Source organism: Rhinolophus sinicus, linkage group LG13 (genome assembly GCF_036562045.2).
Source record: "Rhinolophus sinicus isolate RSC01 linkage group LG13, ASM3656204v1, whole genome shotgun sequence".
NCBI lineage: Eukaryota > Metazoa > Chordata > Mammalia > Chiroptera > Rhinolophidae > Rhinolophus > Rhinolophus sinicus.
Genome location: NC_133762.1, coordinates 8,636,282 through 8,656,429, shown reverse-complemented (window position 1 = coordinate 8,656,429; position 20,148 = coordinate 8,636,282). Strand labels below are relative to the sequence as shown.

The window sequence follows — 20,148 nt, the reverse complement described above, 5'->3', positions numbered from 1 at the left end:
TCCTCATCTTAACACATCTTAACCCCTGCACTGTAATGCGCTCACTATGGATCATGTAAGATTGGGGGGTCAGTCCTACTTAGCCTCCCTTCTTGACCCTTTGGGGTTCCATGCATGTCTTATCTCCAGGTTGCTAAACTCAAGGACTTGGGTATTATTGTTACTCTGGGTTCTGTCTCCCCTTCTCTGTTCTCTCCTCAATGAAAAGAGTATTTAAGCAGCAGAGTTGAGGGAGCTGTCCACCTCTTTTTCTGTACAGTCCATCAACTTTCCGTCCTTTATCTTCTCTTCTGTCAGCATGCCCCTGAATTGCTTTCTCACTATTTCAGAACTGGAAGGGTGTATTGCCTTCTCGGCTCCCAAAGTGGATAATCTTTCTACAGCCTTCTGTTGTTCCTATTTTGTAGCTTCTGCTGTCACCTGCCTTGGGCTGCTCCCCTGAGCTGTGTTTGGAATGAGGAAGGGGCGGGGATGTGTAGTTGTCACAGTCTGTATTGGATTAGGCTTTCACCTTAGAATCAGCATATTCTTCTGGTTTATTTTGTTCTGTTCCAGCCCCCAGGTCTGAGACTCAACTGCAGGAGGTGGCAAGGCAGGACCTCTGGTTTGGAGTTAATGTACCGTGTTTCCCTGAAAAGACGACCTAGCCGGGCCATCAGCTCTAATGCATCTTTTGCAGCAAAAATTAATATAAGACCCAGTATTATATTATATATATATATTATATATTATATTATACCTGGTCTTATATAGGACCCTTATATTTTAATATAAGACTGGGTCTTATATTAATTTTTGCTCCAAAAGATGCATTAGAGCTGATGGCCCGGCTAGGTCGTCTTTTCGGGGAAACCCAGTATGTTTGTATTTAGCTGCCCAGACAAGTGAGATTTGCACCTATTGTTGAGAAAACACTGACTGGATAATTGCAGCCAGTTTGCCTTCTTACTTTTTGGTTAACCTTGCTTGGTTTTGTTCTGTTCTGTGTTGGGGTTTCTTTTGTTTGTTGGTTTGTTTTGGTTTTGTCTTGAGGAAGGGATTATACTAAACAGATAAGACTTTGGACAGATGGACCTGGTTTCATACCCTACCTGTGTCATCTGGGAGAGTTACTTAACGACTTCTGAGCTTTAGTTTTGTTTTGCTTTTCTTCCCCATCTGAATGGAGAAATAATATCTCCCTTCTGAATTTTTGTAAAATAACCTGTGGTCTGTGGCATATAAGCACTCAGGGAATGGTAGCCAATAGGGTTGTTGACCATGATAGCAATATTTGCAATATAAGAATGTAAAAGTTAATTTGGAAATTTTGATCTTATATTACCAAAATTATCCACTGTCATTTCACTGCTAGGATTTTTGTTTTAAACAGATTTATGTGGCAGTTCTTAAATCTTTTAAAATTTCTTTTATTCTCCTTTTTTTTTTTTTTTAAGTCGTTCAGCATCTGAAGAAGCTTCTGGTTCAGACTCTGGCAGCCAGTCGGAGAGCGAGCAAGGCAGCGATCCAGGAAGTGGACATGGCAGCGAGTCCAATAGCAGCTCCGACTCTTCAGAGAGTCCGTCAGACTCTGAGAGCGAATCGGCAGGATCCAAATCCCAGCCAGTCCTTCCAGAAGCCAAAGAGAAGCCAGCCTCTAAGAAGGAACGGATAGCTGATGTGAAGAAGGTACCTGCTTTGCTGTCCAGTACAAGTGCGCTGCTAGCTGCGACCAGCGAGCAGACCTTCATTTCCCAAAACTCACTAGTGTATTTTGATAAGGAAAATTACAACCACCTTTTCTAATAATACACTGTCTCTGGATGTAAATGGGGAGTGCTTTCTGCTCTACTCATTGATATATTAGACACAGGCTATCAGGAAACTAATTACATGAACCATCAAATTCTAGGGCAAGAAGACAGCTTTCTATATAAAGCTCAGTGAGGGGTGATCACAATCCAAGAATAAGGGCAGTTTTTGTTACATTTGAAGAGAAATACTTGTTACAGATAAACGTGTTAATTTGTACCCAGTTAGTGGAGGTATTCTTTGCTTCACAGAAGAGTCTTCCAGCAAAGAACGCAGAAAAGCAAAAATGAAGTTGCATAGCATTTTCTCACTGATGCCCAGACTTTGGCATGCATTCCTTCTGGGGAAAAATTACTTCCTTTTAATCATAAGAATGCAGCTGATCTCTTAAAATTCCATTTTGAGAGAAGAATGTTTGCGTCACTGAAAATACAAAAGAACACTGCTTTAGAAATTTAAAACTAATGAAATTAAAAGCTTTATGCTAAATCAGTTTTTATTCTTCTACGATGCAAATCTACATCTGCATACTCAGATTTCCATAATCGTGCAAGTTACCTGCAAGTTGTACAGAACAGTTTCAACAGACCTGACATTAAAAAACAAAACAAAACTGCTTTTAACTCTTGAGGCAGAATTGGGATTAACTGTTAATTTCAGTTCTTCTGTTCCCAGCATAACCATTTCTTAACGGTAAGTGACCCTTAGGAGCTGCTGGGAGGTTGTGGAATGCTAACACTGTGTCAGGTGTAGGAAAATGAAAGTTGTCCTTGCTAATTAATTCATCACCAGAAGAGTGACCATCAGCCACTCGAGTGCCGTGCCTGGTTGCCTGCTGACTGCGTCGGGGGGTATCTCTGACAAGACACAATTCAAATGGTGACTGTCTTCATTCAAAAAGACCCTGCTAATGTAAAAGTACCACTGAGAGATCTTGCTGTGAGTGTCGTTCAACTCAGAAACTTACCCCTGACTTGCTGCGAAGTCCTGGCTTGGTGATCTTCAGAGCCTGATGTCTCAGCCTGGTTTTGTGTATACATCTAGCCCGGGTGCTCTTTCCAGAAGACCACAAGCCGTGTTTGAATGAAGTATAATAGACACAAATAAGTCTGGATATAACTTTCTTCTCTACAGTGGAGAGGTCTTGTAAAGAAAGCCATAGAAAGCATGACTTGCGTAGTGTGTTCAAAACTTGACGGAAATGGCGTGGACTAGGATTGATTCACCACTGTTAACTGGGAGACATTGTACATTTAACTTCATTTAAAAAGATGAGAAAGAATTCTACTAAGACTGAATTTCAGGTTAGCAATAACAGTTGCCGGTAGAAATAGTAAAATATACTTTTAAAGTTAAGGCGATCAGTTCTGAAATGTGAATCAATTTAGCACGTGGATGGACATACTGGCCAGTGAGAGAATGGATTGTGACTTTAATGATTATAACTCTAAAAGGAGAGCTTCTAAAGAAGGTTCTTGTTTTCTGTATACACGTCCCTTTCACATGGTAGCTTTTTCATTGAAGAGTTGAATTAGATAACCATATAGGAATACAAGATGATTTTAGGATGTATGCATTACAGTGTATACTGTAATAAAATCCCAACAGTTGAGCCTGAATGCCTCTCTAACATTTTTAAATGATAAAACTTATTGATGTAGTGACGCTTACATAATTTAGCCACCCCAGGTAATAGAAGCTCCATAAATACCCGTGTTGAGAATGAATAGCTCTAGCAGAAGTCGAAGAAGGGGTGGGGGTGGGGGTTGGCAGACAGGGCTAGAAAAAAAAGTTCTCTGTCTCCTTCCTTTCTTGGCCAGATTTGTTCAGTGTTCTCTGCATTTGCTGCCTTTTCGGCTTAGATTTCCTACCACTTGGTTATTCGTGGCTCCTGTTTGGACCTTTTGTCTTCTGACTCAGATTATTCTAAGGCCATTAGGGATTTTTCACCTTCATAAACCGAAGACACTGGATCACATGAGTACATTGGATTCTAGTTCTGAAATGCCTGTTTCCTGGGACATCTCACTTGTTTTCTTTGGAGGCCTTTTTTTTTCTGTAGCTTACCTTTTGTTAAAAGCACTATTGGCAATGTCTTCCCTTGGCTTTGTTTTTTTCTGGGTCGTCTTTCACCAGTTTTGTCTTTTTTGAGGTCTACTTTCCACACATTTCATGAGTCTCAGCCAGTGGCTCCCCCTCTTTCCAAATATTTTCCTGACATTAGCTGTCACCTGTGTTCTGATGACAGACCCACCTTTCTAATCTTGGCTGTCAGGTATCTCTTCTATGTGTTTGATTCCTATTACACATTTTCATCTCAGTGTGCTACAAATCGTTCACATTCATTTTACCTATATGTGATGGATTTTTTAAAAGACCATACAATATATTTAGCAGCAGAATCTGGGAAGAGAGTGCGATGGGGGTTAGATTCTAATCATTAGAGGCTGAGGAAGGAGGGTGCCTTTTACACTTTTTCTTTGGGTTTATTCGTTTGAGACTTTTTATAAGATAGTGTTAATATATTGTGAAAAAAAATTTTCTTTTTAAGTAAGTAATCCCTCTGAGCTTTATTTTTTTTGATCATTGGTGAGAACTGTTATTGAAAATAGTCCTTAAAAGCAAATGGCTAGTTACTGGTAGGAAATAAAATCAGATGTGCTAGAGAAAGGATGGCAGTGGTGCTCATTCTGAGAACTTGTAGCTAAATGTTAGAAATACCTAATTTGCACTACATGTCCTGAGGAATTTAAAGAAATAGACAAATACTCCGATTCTTTCTTAATTAGACTTGGTGATGCCCTGCTTATGTTTTGAGTTTTTCAGGTGGATCAATATGCAGTCAGTGCTGAAACTGAAAAGCATTAGGAACTTAAAATTCATCAGTAAATACTTTGTCTTTAGTGGGAGCAATTGTTCTCTTGCTTTACCGTATTACTCAACTGTAAGTTTGCATTTCAATGATGGATAAGCAGTGTGCCATATAGTTTAATAGCCATTAGTAATGAATAGGGGTTGTTAAACTTTAATGTGTTCTAGATAATATGCCTTATTCTTTTTAAAGATGGTATTTTATTATCGTCTCATAAATAAAACAGAGCAACCCTTTTGATAGTTACTTGAATTCTTTTAAATTAAAATACATGTTCCAGTAATGAAAATAGTAAATGGGGGTCAAGAAAAAAAGATTCATGCATGATCTGTTAATTTTACAGATGTGGGAAGAATATCCTGATGTTTATGGGGTTAGGCGGTCAAACCGAAGCAGACAAGAACCGTCACGATTTAATATTAAGGAGGAGGTAAGAAAAAAAGAATGTTTTAAGGGGATACATTGAAACTCCTTATCTTACCTCATCCTTTCTGACTGTAGTATGTGTTACCGTTAAGAAGACTGAACTTCAGGCGTGGGAGTTAAGTGACTCTGATGTGAGCTTTTGCAACACAGTACTGCATGAAAAAGCCACTTGTGGCTTTAATAAAAAAGAAACGACCAGAAAGATCATGTCATAGTGAATGTGTTAGTAGAGTATGTGAGAATATTATACAGACTGGCTTACCATTTTGTTGTAATTTTTTTGCTTGTTTAGTTTCAGGTGTACAAAACAATGAAATAGACATTTACACCCTGTTGTCACTTTTTCTATTTTTTACTTTTTTCATAGTGAAATTGATTGTAGCAAGAAATTACTTTTTTAAATATCTAATTTCTAAATCTCTTTGATTGTGTCAAATAAGTAACTTGCCTGGTAAAGAAATATAACAATGGAGGTAGTTTCAGATTTATTTAGGAGAAAGGAAGGAGAGTTGGCTTGACATAGTAATTAATGTATTTTATCTAATTTCTTTAAATTGGGTTTCTGAGCTCATTTTCAGTGTGCAGTATAAAGTGTTTCACACATTTACTGTCTATTCTAATTGTGAGAGATTGAATAGAAGGATGATTTTACAATTACTATATGTACTGGGTTCTTTGGTTTCTATAGAATCAGATTTTTCTCACCTTTCTCAGTTTGTGTGATATTTTTGTGGATTCTTACCTCTATATTATGTTTATAGACTACGTTCTGAAGAGATGTTCTTTTGTCTCTCAGTGAAATGTCCCCCTTGTTCATCTTAGGAGGACTTCGCTATTCTTAGCTATATAACATCCTTCCGATGAAAGCTAAATGTTAATAGCCCAAGGTTAAGTTAGGTGAGGGTGGGTTTTAGTAAATGTACTTTAAATAATCTAATTGGCTGTAACATCTGCATTGCATTTATGGTGTTGTGTTTGGAGGGACCTCTGTGCTCGTTTGCCTTAGCTTCCTTTTTCCATAGCATTTAGGACTAGCTTACTGAGCCATGTTTGTTGCAACCAATCACACAGCTTTGTAAATCCTTTTCTCTTTTGTATATAAATCAACACATTCTCTGTAGGGCACAAGACTAACAGCAATCAGAGGAGTTTGCCACTTTGCTGAATTCGGAGGAGAAAGAGCTGTTCAGATGTCTTTCCTTGGCCTCAAACTGTTAGTGAGCATTTTCGGCTTATGATTGAACACGCTCTTGAATGAGTCTAAAATGAACTAGATCAGTAATCACTGCCTTTAATGGCACATGAAATGTTGTGTGGCATTTTCATGATAACCTAGATCTGCAATATCTAGTAGGGTCACCACTAGACATGTGGCTTTTAAAATTAAAATGGAGTAAAGTGAAAAATCCCATTTCTTAGTCACACTAGCCACATGTCAGGGGCTCAGTAGTCACATGTGGCTGCCAGCTGTGATATTAGATATTTTGGATATGGACCATTTCCATCATCCCAGAAAAGTCAAGGTGAGAGAAATACTCCCTGGCCTTGAGAGCAGTCGGTGATAACAGACAGAAATTAATTTCCAAAGCAAAGGAAGCATGAGCACTGCCAAACAAGTGCTTCAGTCCCTTTCTGTCTAAGAGCTCTTACTGAATAATGTTATGTGGAGTGGATTGTTGAACCAGGGGGTGGTGGTGTCCCTAAGAACTGTGAATTAAAGTCTGTGATCATTTCTCCCCCTCACACACTGAAGGCAAGTAGCGGGTCTGAGAGTGGGAGCCCAAAGAGAAGAGGCCAGAGGCAGCTGAAAAAACAGTAAGTCTTTCATGGGGGACATTCCTTCCCCTCGTACGTGGAGCATGTCAGCATCTCTGGGACCGCCTTCCTGCGTCTTCAGTCTGCCCCAGGTCCCAGAGTCTGCTTCTGTCTCTTGTTATCTTGGGTCACTGTCCAGCTTGCCCTGCTGTAGCAGCAGCACACGAAGCCCAAGATTCTCGCTTTTCCACATGTAAGTATTCTACACGGGCCTGGGCTCCTTGTTGGGGGCAATCCCCCACTTAGTCCATCTGGCTACCCCAGTGAGCCCAGTCATTTTTGTCCTAAAAATCTGCACAGATACCAAATACGAATTTGGTGTTCTGTTCTAATTAGGCAAGGAACGTATTTAGATTTGCCGTCCTTCATTTCCATTTGTCCTTTGTGTTGGCAAGATAATGTTGGTTGGGCACCCGTTTTTAGTATGAAATTTCACATTGTCATTTCCATTCATTTTAATACTACAGTTCCTAAGACAGAAACTTTTAATTCTTTGGGTAATTGTGAAATTCCTTTATATGTTATTTTAAAATTTATTTGAAAAATTTTCTGTTTCTGGTGAAAAAATATTTGACTTTTTTTTTTTTTTGAGAAATACTTAAATTGTTTGGAAGTAGTGTGATCCCTTTGACGGCCCATCTCCTCTGATATATGTAGATATTCAAAACTTTGCACACAAATTCAGGGAGTTCTCATGGTTAACAGTTGTCCATGGACCCTAGTAAGAGCCCCAGTTATGTATTCTCTGTTCTAAAATATTAGTAATCTTATATAAGTATTTGGCCTAAGGCAAAGTAATTTGAGTTCTGAAAATCCATGTCCTCGTCTTCAGAATAGGTTCATGCTTATTCTGTTGGCCTGACAGAGTTATTGGAAAGCATACTAAGTCAAGCGTTTAATGTTATTCTCCTCAGAGCACCTATAATTTGCATTTGTGTTCTAAATGTTTAGTTGGAGTTGAAAAAATAGTAACTTCAGGCAAGCCTGCACTTCTTGGTATCTTAGAAGGTTTTTATTCTACCCCAGTCCCATGGCCCGCTAGGGAGATTGTGTTCTCAGTTGACCAGTGTAAACAGCCTTTGGGAAGCCCCTGGATGTGCTTTTCCCTCCATGTGGCTACCTTCTGCTGGTCTCTTGACTGGGATCCAGACAGTGTTATGCTTTAGAACCTCCGACTTCCCATTGTAATGGCCTTTTCCTGGTGTGCAGGAGCCCACCTGTGTCTTTTCAGCCATTTACAACTCATCAGTCTTCCTTGTTTGACTGGCTTCGATACGGAATTTTGCCTGTCATGTCAATCCTAAGAATTCCCCAGTTGGCAACTTTAAGGGGTCTTCACGGGCCTTTCTTTCCCTAGAGTAGAAAGTTTTAATTCCTTGCAGAGGGGTGTGTGTCCTCTGGAACGCTGCTTCCCTGCCCTGGGGCGCTTTCTTGCCACAGCTGAGGTGGTTCCCAGCACCCTTGTTTGTTTGGCCACCAGGCTTTCCTCATTTCCTGCCGTCCTCTGGGCAGCTGGTGGGTACTGGGCTTGTGGCGAGTTCTTCTCCTGAACCAGTGAATTAGTAAGGTCACTCGGAGGAGGTCCTACAGCTGCTGTGACCCAGGTTGCAAGGCTAAAGGGGCCTGTGATCAGCCCATGTAACCGACCTCATCGCGTGTGTGCCCACGAATTTCAGAATTCAGACTTAGTCAGAGGAAGGGGAAATTTGGAAATAGTAGCACAGGAAGGTGCTTTTCTGAAACCCTGCAGACTGTAGCACAGATTGTAAAGTTTTTTAACAGGAGCTATTTTTTTAAACTTTTTTTTTGGAATGAATTTCAAACTTTAGAAAAGTTGTGAGAATAATAATAATAGCACAAAGAATGCTTGTGTAACTTACCATTAGTTACCATTTTTGCCCCATTTGCGTTATTGTTGTGGGTCTTCTCTTTATATATGGCACATGTAACATTTTTTTCTGAATCATTTAAGACAATTTCATACATCATAGCCTTTTACCCTTAAATTCTTATGTGTGTATTTCCTAAGAATTAAGGATATTCTCTTCATAAGCACAATACAGTTTTAACATAAATAGACTTAGCATTGCTGAAATACTTCTGTCTAATACATATTCCCGTTTTTGTCAATTGACCCAATAATATGTAATATGTAAAAGACCTAGTTTTTTATACCATTTTTTTATAACATTATAACATTTAATTATAACATTAAGATCCACTCTAAGTTTCGATATTGTATTAGTGGACAGGTTTCTTTAGAGCCTTTCACAGGCTTTCTTTGCTTTTATGACATTGACATGTTTGAAGAATACAATCTTACGAGGGACTAACTTCCCTGAGTATTAGTGTGAAGTAGCATTTTAAAAAATTAGAAGTTAGACCCCATAATGCTCCCGCACAATACATGTATGCAGGGTCGGGAAGTAATCTTTTTGTAACTGATGCTCTTTTCACCTCATCTCTTATACAAACTGACTTAATATTGCTAACGTACTTTTTAAAATCCTGTTCTTGAAAATTCAAGCAAAATTTAAAATAATCCAGCTAATTTCAAATACACATACATACAAAACCACTTAGGCCTTGTAAGTCTCCGATTGTCCAGATCCTCGCAGAACGTGTAAGCCTGGCTGTAGTTTTTCCTGGTTCTTTGGTTTTCAGGGGGTTGTGGTTGAGAGGAGCCGGGCTGGGGTTTGACACGTAGCCAAACAACTTGTTCTCACAGGGCTTTAGTTTCCTACTCAAGGCGGAGGCCTGTGGATCAGTTGATTTGTTAAGTTTTTTTTTACATTCTCATATTGGAAGAGTCAGAGCCCTCCTGGTTGTCCGTAAGTCTGTAATTTAACTGGAAAACTCGAGCCTCAATACCCATTTTCTCAATGTTCACTGCCACTTTCGTCTCCTGAAGTATAGAACTGGACCTTCCAGCGGCCCTCATTTAGATTCTCAGTTCCTGGTGGTTACGTAAATGACAGGCAACACTTAGGATGTTTCTCATCTGATCTGTTCTCCCTTAGGTCTTAATTGTACGTGTTCTTTCAAGCTTGTTCCTGTGAAACCACTTCTCTCTGGTTGACAGTGTGAGCCCCTTCTGAAGGGTCAGCTGTTCTGGACTTGGTCCAAGGGACACTGAAGCCCCATGTGCCAATCTCCCGATTGCTAGACATCTTCTTTTCTTCCTTGCTGGCTATCACTTTATTCCTTGGCTTCTTGGGTAAACCTGCATTGTACCAGGTTTTAGGGAAGGAGAGTAAGACAGATGCCCAAGGTTCTTTGTTTTAAGGAGTTCTTTGTTTTCAAGAGAGACAAGAATACTAGGCAATGCTGATAGGCCTCTGCTTCCAAAAGTACCCTACCTGTCTGACTGATACACTGATAGGACTCATTCTTTAACTATTGCTTTACTTAACAAAGGGGTATCTATTTGCCTGCCTTTGAGCTAAGCGCTAGTACGGAGGTGAGCAAAAATGGCACTGCCCACAGGAGTCAGCTAAGCTACTGCTAGAGAAATGGATATGAAACAGTGTCGGTAATGCACATAAAAGTGCTCCACTGCCGTTTCATGGAAGGCATGAATTTTTTTATTTATTTCTAACATCTACACTAACTCAGGTGTAGGGTGGCTCCTGCACCTTTTAGTAAGGTTGTCAGGAATTTGCACATCAGCCACCTTCTTGCAACAAGCTTCCACTATTAATTACTTTGACCTACTTTGTAATTCTGCAACAGTTGTCTTTAAAATCGCCTCATTTCCTATACACAGACCAAGAGGCACAGTGGTAATTGTTTCATTTACAAAGAAACCACAGGTACTTGCATGTGTTTTTTTTCCCATGCCCAGTAGCTATTGTATGTTTCTTCCTTCTTCCCTGCAGGTGAGAAATGAGCTAAGTCCCTGTGATATTTTGTTTGGTTTTCAAGGAAACTTTAGAAACTGTTTGGGGTAGTAGGATACCTGTAGGGTGTGGCTTTTTCATGCCTCCTAAAAACTCAAGGATCAAAGAACACCTACCATATCTAGTAATTGTTAAAAACTACATTGTTAGCTGCACAGATAATTTAGTAGGTAGGAGGTTTGTCATTGAAAAATAATTTTAGGGACTGTTTCCTCAGATGTATTCTAAAGATGTTAGCATAGTATAGTAGTTCTCAAAAGTCTCTAACCACTATTGGTGTCATCTATAAATTTGTTACATTAAAAATTTTAGGCCTAACATCACTTAACTGAATCAGAAACTGTGGCTGTAACCCCAAAATCTGTTTTAATAAGCCCTCTAGGGGGTTCTGATCCATGCTAAAATTTGAGAACCACTGATTGAATATTGTATTATGGCTTCAGTCTGGTCAATGATAGTATAAGAGTAAAATCAAATACAATATGAGATTTCACTGCATTTTTCCCCCAGAACAAGTAGTTTAAAAAAATGCATCTTTAGTTTCCATTTTCATTTATTTTTGTTACCAGAGATGAAATAGGAATAGATACTACATAGTCCAGGAGGGAACACAACCAAAATTTCAGTGGCGCTGGAATAAATCCCTTGTAGCATAATATCTAAAATATACATGTTCTGCTTTTGGATAATTAGATCAAAATCGGTGTTGTCAGATTCTTTAAGCTAAACAGTCAGGAGGAATTCTGTTAGAAAAAAATTATTCTGTTTTGCTTTGGATCACAGAGAAAAATGGAAACGGGAGCCCTCAGAAGATGAACAGGAGCAAGGCACCAGTGCAGAGAGTGAGCCAGAGCAGAAAAAAGTGAAAGCCAGAAGACCCGTCCCCAGAAGGTGCAGTGTTCGCTTCAACATCTGCTTCTGGTCCAGCTTAACTTGTGTTCGATTGAAATGATGCAGTGCTCGAATGCAAGCCTTACCTGGTGGGAAGCAGTGTGTTGTGATTCTGGGTTTTGAGTGTCTGGTTCACTTCTTGCCAGCCCACATCGCTAGCTAGTGATCAGATGACTGGCATCTATTCAATGTCAGTGTTTGCGTGGCACGTGGCTCGGAGGGCCTCTTCCTGTTTCTTACTCCCTGGCCCATTACTTACGGGGGAAGAATGTATCCTCTGCTCTTAAAATAAGCTCCCTGTGTATTTGACTTGTGTACAAGTTCTTTTTTGGAGGAACTACGTTTTGTGAAACACTGCTGTCTGGTCGAAAGCCTGCTTCACTGTTGATTACCTTGTTCAGCTCCTGTATATAACAGTAAGCAGACAATTTGCAGAGAAGGAAGCAGGCCAAGGTGGCAGGAACCTTTGGTTATTTTTGATTAGAGAGGGAGATGGCAACACAAGGAACTGTGGACGGGGCAGAAAGGCCTAAGGCAGAGGCTTCAGGAGAATTGACCTCCTTGCAGTGTTGCTTCACATGGGCTTGGCACGCTGGTGCCTGTGGGCCAGATGCCACTCACCACCCTGTTTTCTATGGCCTGCCAGCCAACTGTAGCTTTTGTAGGTGAACGTTTATAGTTTCATGGTAGGGAACACTAAGTATGAATCCCAATTAAGTGAAATGTCACCCCTTCAAAAAGAACAGTGTTCTTCTCATTTGTAGATAGGTATCACAAAAAAATACTCGAATTACTATTTTCTTTTGAATTTTGTCAATAAACAAGGAAAACTTACTTTCTTTTGTTATAAAAGTAAAACTATGTAGTAGTTTCAATTTTGCTGCCTGTCTGGGAAAGCTGAAAATTGTTATCCTCTGGCCATTGACAGCAAACACTTGTCTACCCCTGGCCTAGGGCATTATAACTGTCCCCCATCCTATCCCCCAGGACGGAAATTCATCAGCTGAGTTTTGTCTCCTTTCACCTGAGTTCAAGCTCTCAGGACCGAACGCCACTCCAGTTCTGTCTTCTAGATTTGACCTGTGATTTATTGAATCCTTGATCATCTGTGCAGTGTTAGTTATGATAGGTACGAGAGAAACAGATAGATATGGTTGTGAGTTTTCGTCTCCTATTTTCTCCTTTCACCTTATTAACCACTGATGGAGTGTTTGGGGATTTCCCTGTGAGAGCTAGTTTGTGGCGCTCCGTCCTGCTGGTGCGTGGCAGTCACCAGAAAGGACCTGTCCTCAGGGTGTCCCATGGGTCTGTGGCAGGGCAGTGTCGCTCAGGTATAGTCTATGCACATATAAGAAAAATGTATGTGTAGTTATTTCTTGTCCTTTCTCCCTTTGTACAGGTGGTAACATTCCATGCATCTTGTTACGCATTTTTCTTTCATTATCTTGGAAATCTTTCTACATCAGTACACACAAAACTCCCTTTTTTAAAATAGTTCTGTGGTAATCTGTTTACTGAACTAGTTCCCAATCGATGAACGAGTAAGAGTTTTTCTGATCTTTTGTTACTGCAAATAATACAGGGAATATCTTAATTATGCCTGTACTGGTACATATCTGTAAGATCAATTCCCAGAAGTAAAGCTGTTATATTTGTAAGTTGGGTAGTTATTTCCAGCTTCCCCGCCCAGGAGATGCCAGCAGCAGCATTACTGCGTGCGTAGTTTTGAACAGTTGAGAGCCGTTGCCCCAGAACCCACTGTGCCTCCTATAAATGCCTGAGGATTATCAGCATTAGAACCACTTTCATGTTGGAAATGCAGATTTCTAGTGCATTAGAATCTCGGGGAATGGGACCCAGGAATGTACATTTCTAACAGCTCCCCACCCCACCACCCTGGTTAATTCTACGTGTGTATGTATCCCTACTCCGGGAAATACAATTACATAGATTTGAAGTAGACACCGAATGATAGAGTAAAAACTGCCATTTTTTGTCTTCTCATTTTAGAACAGTGCCCAAACCTCGTGTTAAAAAGCAGCCTAAAACTCAGCGTGGAAAGAAGAAAAAGCCAGAGTCTTCCGATGATGATGATGATGACGATGAAACTCCCAAAAGGCAGACTCGTCGCAGAGCCGCCAAGAATGTTAGGTGGGGCATGAGGTTGTTCTTATAACCTCCTAGGAGATTTTTGTGAGTGTGAGGGTGATCGTGTAGTTGGGTAGGACTTGGTTCCTAGTCCAGGGTCATGCATCGGATAGGCAAAATAATGACACGTATCCTGAGGTGGCATTTGAAAATCTGATCCATGTTCTTGCAAAAAGAACATTGGCAGCCAATGGGACTGTGGGAAGAGTAGCAATAGTTCATTTCAAGCCTTCATTCCTATTAAGAGAACTGCTTCAAGTTCACGTCGTGTCCTGTCGAGGTAGCTTCGTGACGTTTTCCTCATGAACATCCTTTTTGAGGAACGATGTTTGGGTTGTCGTCTTGCTTCTTAATTGCTCTTTGAATCAGCCAAATTCTTAAGAAGTTCAGACATGAAATTCTTATGTACTGATGTTTGGGTATAATAATTTCATCAAGCTTACTAATAACATGAGCTTTAATAGAAAATGAAATAAAGGAGTAGGTACATATAAACATTAATATTTTACTTTATATGCATCAAAGGGCATTTAATTTTCTCTTAAGAGCATGCGCAGGTTTCTTTTGCTCTACTTAGAGATGGTGAAGCCGAATACTGGAGATAATAATAACAATCCCAGTGTATCCGGTTAATAATTCCAAAGCTGGAACTAGGCTGTAAGAAGCTAACGTAGAGCTTAGCACTTTTGCCTCCTACAACTGTACTGCATCCAGGAGTGTGTGTTTCTCTTGTTGTGACTCCCAAACCATTTGTTGTCACTCTATGGTGGAAGGTGACATTTGAATATTTTATTACCAGGAAGAATGTTGAGGTTCTCAACAGTTTGAAACTACTTAAATTTCATATTCTTGTTATTGGGAGACAAAATACAGGGTTGAAACATGTAAATCTTAGAAATAATTGCTTTGGTTATGCCTTATAGTAGCACTTTTTTCTATTTGTTATGCATTTTTTTGGTACCATATGTAGTTTCCTCATTTGCATAGTAAGGATGTCACTAAAAAATGGAAACACAGGGATGTTCTGGTAGCTTTCTGTATCTTGCTTGCACAAATCACTATAAATATAGCTTCAAATATGAGTTAGCTTTCCTACAGTTTTCTGTGAACATGTATTAATACATTGAGTAGCAAAAAATGAACTTGGAGCCCACCTTATATATATGACTGATCTGTAAAACAGCCTGTTGGAGCCCCAAAGGTGTGGTTCCTTACTCTGATGATGCTGTGTATTGCAGTGTTCCATTCTGGAAAGATAGTTTCTTGTTTATTCAGCGCTGTTTCTCCTGCAGTTACAAAGAAGATGATGACTTTGAGACGGACTCCGATGACCTCATCGAAATGACTGGGGAAGGGGTTGATGAGCAGCAGGATAACAGTGAGACTATTGAGAAGGTCTTAGATTCCAGGCTGGGCAAGAAAGGAGGTACGGGTCTCGGGGAAGCCAGTTTTTCTACCTGCACGGGAAGGCCCAAATTTTATGTATTTTAACTTGGAAATGATGAATTGCAGTCTGTGCCCGTATTTGTTGTGAAATGTGGAAGCTTTTCTGACCCAGTCTTCATGTTTCAGAGCTGAGACTGAGAATATAGAGATGTGTTGAATATGTCTTTGAGATTTTAAACTGAAGCTGGTAACGCTGTGTACGTATCTTTTCTAAAAAGCAGTGATAGGGCAGAGATTCTTGATCATTACATTAAGCAAATATACCTTTAGTTGTTCCTGAATCTCCTTGTGAGAAATATGAAACTGGTTCAATTCATATTTGGATGACAGTGAAGATTTTTTTTTTTCCTTAACAATAGCCCACACCCTTCTGACCAACTAAGATTTTTTTTTTTAATATTGAAATTGAGATACCTCATAACTCAGTTTCTTTATAAAGTAATCTTTCCATATAGGAGATATCAAAATAATACCTAATTCCTTTTTTTTTTTCATCTGGCCTTACTTGAAGTTAAGAGAGTTAACAGAGAACTTTGGGTGGATAGGTCATTGGTGGGGAGATTATTATCTTCTTACTTTATTCTTAATCTGCTTGTAGAGACGGTTTTGTTTTCTGTGTTAGGGATTCAAAGGACATTAGTTCCATTTTTATTGTATTTGGACACAAGGATATCTTTTGATTTCACCAACAAATTTTGGAACACATTTTACAGTGTTTGCGTTTTGAAAATATTTGAAATTACTGATTTGATTTATCCTGTATTGTTGTGAATTTCTGCTTTTTCAAGCCAAAGGATTTTGATGCTTTAACCAAAAAGAGACTCTTTAGACAATTGCATACTTGAGAAACTTTTCAATATCTGGTTTCATGTACTTTTTAAAGTCCATTAAAGACTGAATCGTTTTTGCAGCCACTGGAGCTTCTACTACTGTATACGCGATTGAAGCGAATGGAGACCCCAGTGGTGACTTTGACCCTGAAAAGGATGAAGGTGAAGTCCAGTACCTCATCAAGTGGAAGGGTTGGTCTTACATCCATAGCACGTGGGAGAGTGAAGAATCCTTGCAGCAACAGAAAGTGAAGGGCCTAAAAAAACTCGAGAACTTCAAGAAGAAAGAGGATGAGATCAAGCAATGGTACATTTTCCATTGTGGATTGAAAAACTATGTTTGCAGCCTGAGGGAAGGGAAGGTTCAACCCTGCGCACACAGCTGTGGGTCAGCGTAATGTAATCAGGTTATTTTGTGTGAGAATAGGGACAGAGGGGTTCTACTTCCTGTTTTATGACTGTGCAAAATATGCTGCTTCACTAAATCACATTTTTCCTTTCGAGTCAAAAATAAAAATATGTAGCCCTAGGATAGGGGTAGGTTGTAAAGCATAGAAATTGAAAATTCCCGGTGGTATAGTAATATCTAACTTCAAGTTGCTGTTGTCCTTTTATAGAGCTATGATGCTAAGAATAACTAGTTCTCAAAAAACGCCACGCTTAATCACTCCTAAAGCATGTATGTATGTATACGTATATATATGTATGTGTGTATATATATAAAGGCATGTTCTCTTGTAAGTCTGGACAGTTTTATTGTCCGGGTCTGTTTAGAAACATGAAGTTATCACACAAAATAGTTAGGTTTCTTTATAAATAAGCCACATCAGAGAGGAGAGCGACTGGTGTTTCTTATGAGTGAGGTTTTTAGTATTTTCTAAAAGTGTTTGTTTTTTGTAAATTCTCTGGTCTAATTACTAATAAAGGATTACTAAAAGGACAGGTAGAAGTAAAGATAAGATTCCTTTCCTATCTCTGACTTTGCTTTGATAGATGTGTATAGATCTCCCAAATGTAATGAGTATGCACTTTTTCTGTCTTCTGTACAGGTTAGGGAAAGTTACTCCTGAAGATGTGGAATATTTCAACTGCCAACAAGAGCTAGCCTCAGAGTTGAACAAACAGTATCAGATAGTAGAAAGAGTGATAGGTAAGTACATGGAAACTTATTTTAGCAGTGTTTGAGCTCCAGGAATAATGGCTTTTGCTTTTGGGAGTTATGCAAATTAAACAATGCATCTTACAGGTTCACTTTCTGAGAATAGATAGATGCCTAGATTTACTTTAAAGGAAAAGGTAACAAGATCTGGTAAAATTTGGATGTGGGGAAATGAGAAAAAGAGGTGTTAAGGATGATGCCAAGATTTTTGACCTGAGCAAATAGGAGAATAGAGGTACCATTTACAAAAGTGGAAAGATGCAGGGAAGAGTTGATTTGCAGAGTGGAACACGAGCTCAGTTTGATACACTTTGTAGTCATGTAAATGGAGACTGTTGAGAAGCATGTAGCACATGTGAGGCTGGAACCTAGAACTTTTAGTCTGGGCTGGAGATTTACATTTGGGAATTTATCAGTATGTAGATTTAATAAATCATCGGAAATAGTATGCATGGTAAGAACAGGAAGTCTGAGAGCATTCCAGCTTCTGGAAGTCAGAAAGAAACCAGTGAAGGAGACTGAGAGAGGAGAGTCGGTGAGATAGGAGAGGAGGGGAGGGGAGGGGATGGGAGGGGGGGGGGAGAGAGAGAGAGAGAGAGAGAGAGAGAGAGAGAGAGCAGGCGATTGATTTACATGGCTCAGGAAGGAGAAGGTACTGCTGGTCAAATACAGGGAGGACTGGACTTGAGACTTGACCCTTGAAAGCTGGCAGTAGGTATGGTGCTGCTGGTGCAGTGTATTCATGCAGTGGTGGGGGAGCAGGCCTGAGTGGGGTGGCTTCAGGAGAGAAGGAGGAGGGCAGTGAGTAAAAACAACTCTCCAGGGGAGTTTTGTAACTGGGGAACAGAGAAATGGGGAAATAGCTGGGCAGGGCTGTGAGAACCAGACCTGTTCTTCTTTTTAAGATGTAAAATAGAGTTTATTTGTATATTTTTATGTATAGGACCTAAAATGTCACTCTTGACTTGAGGATAGTGGTAACTTTTCTATCTTCCATTTGTTTAGCTATGAAGACAAGCAAATCTACATTGGGCCAAACAGATTTTCCAGGTAAGCAAGAGACCGTGTTTACAAATGCTTAGCATTTAAGAGCAGTTCGTGTTTTGCAGAGTATTTACAGTTTTGACACATGGTATTTCATTAGGTAGAGGTAAAACCGAATGTCGCCTCTATCCTTTAATTGACTATTGTTGATGTGAGCATTTTTATGTCTGAAATAGCACATAGTCGGAAGCCGGCACCTTCGAATGAACCTGAATATTTATGCAAATGGATGGGACTGCCCTACTCAGAGTGCAGCTGGGAAGACGAAGCCTTGATTGGAAAGAAATTCCAGAGCTGCATCGACAGCTTCCAGAGTCGGAACAACTCAAAAACCATCCCGACTAGAGAGTGCAAGGTATGGTGATGGCTGGCTTTGGTTTTTAATTTTTTGTGTAAATGCAAAGGGCTGGTCACACAGAGATGGGAAAATATTACAAAAGGAAATGGTAATTTCCATCTTGGAAGAGAAAGAAGATGATTTAATCTTGACACCAAAGACGAATAAATAAGAGGAGAGGATGAGTTGTATAATGGCTTTGCTGACTTCTTTACTCTTATGATTTATAAAATGAGATACAGCTAGTTGGGGATATTGTTGAGAATACTTGAAAGAATTTAAATACTTTAAAGAAAAGGGACAGCCAAGGGGAGTGTCTCTGGATTAGAAACCAAATATATTGGCTTTGTTATTTGCCAGATTGTACAGATACTTTTCTTTCATTGTACGTGTAAAGTGGTGTCCTTGGGTCCCCACTAATAAAAGTGTATGTAAGACATGGGCTCTGTGTCTGAGAAGTTGACATTTGAGTTCCTGGCACCAAACCCCTCTGAAAAGCAGTTTGTAATTGAGGGTCAGTGAGTGTGATTAGGACTCTGGTCAGAGAAGTACAGACAGGGGTAGAAGTTACTGAGCTCCAGTAATCGTGGTAGGTTTTAAAGATGAACTTGTACTTGAGCTGCCCGGTCCTTGGAGAATGGATCGATGCTGGACAGACAGACAGCAGGGTCCAGGTTGTTGCCCTCCCATGAACTATATCAAAAGAAAGACATGTCTGTAGTGCAGCACGACGACTTACAGACTCAGGGTTGGGAGAGATGGCGGTGAGTGCATTCGGGCCACAGTGTGTGTCTGGAATACCTTGAAGAATATTTTGACTTTCTTCTATGGGTGTTGCTACGCCGACCCTGCTGAGTGAAGCAGCAGGATGGAAACAGTGTTTTATGTGGAAAGCTTCCTCTAAGGCCGGTATGCAAGAGACTCCAGAGCAAGCAGTTCTTAGCGCCAGAGGCTCCAGCTGGGAAGATGTCACAAGTGCATGAGGGAGGAATAGTGTGAGGACCAGGGAAGTATCAGTGGGGACTCCTGTGGCCAAGTGAATTTGGGAAGCATTCCGGAATGGATTTCTCCCGTAAATTCACAATATCCGCAAGCATGTTAACTTTGAAAAAGTCACGAGTCATGGAATTTATGTATCTTTTTAATCCATTGTTTCACAAACTGATTTGGCCACAAAATCCACATTCTGTGCAAACCTTAGAGACTTGACCTTACTCTAGCCCCCTGTTCTTCGCACCTTTGGAGGTGAAAACTGCGTCCTTTCCTGCAGAAAATCACACTCACACAGTTGGGGTTTCAAGGTAGGTGGGCTGCATTTCAGACTTTACAAATGTCATTATGGTGAAGTTCTGCATGTTGGGTATACGGATTTTCCCAGAGGTATTGTTTCGTACTGTTGTTCAGAGTAAGGTAACACCCACCTGGAAATAGGCGACTCACTGCCATAGAGTGGAGATGATGTGAAATAAGTGCCATTTAATGATGTTCAC

At 40.0% G+C, this 20,148-nt stretch overlaps 1 protein-coding gene across 10 annotated transcripts in view; it reads left to right on the top strand.

The window, feature by feature from the left end:
* Nucleotides 1–20,148, top strand: part of CHD2 (chromodomain helicase DNA binding protein 2) — a 94,796-nt gene that overhangs the window by 16,899 nt on the left and 57,749 nt on the right. For 6 of the 10 annotated variants that reach the window (XM_074317486.1, XM_019726690.2, XM_019726692.2 and 3 more), the window contains 10 exons: nt 1,437–1,668; nt 5,007–5,093; nt 6,843–6,904; nt 11,587–11,694; nt 13,705–13,845; nt 15,135–15,268; nt 16,200–16,425; nt 17,168–17,268; nt 18,283–18,327; nt 18,498–18,676. In XM_074317486.1, coding sequence (XP_074173587.1) covers nt 1,437–1,668; nt 5,007–5,093; nt 6,843–6,904; nt 11,587–11,694; nt 13,705–13,845; nt 15,135–15,268; nt 16,200–16,425; nt 17,168–17,268; nt 18,283–18,327; nt 18,498–18,676 — 1,315 coding nt within the window. Of the gene's footprint in view, nt 1–1,436; nt 3,096–5,006; nt 5,094–6,842; nt 6,905–11,586; nt 11,695–13,704; nt 13,846–15,134; nt 15,269–16,199; nt 16,426–17,167; nt 17,269–18,282; nt 18,328–18,497; nt 18,677–20,148 lie in introns of all 10 variants that reach the window. The other 4 variants (XM_074317487.1, XM_074317485.1, XM_019726691.2 and 1 more) reach the window with 2 other exon arrangements.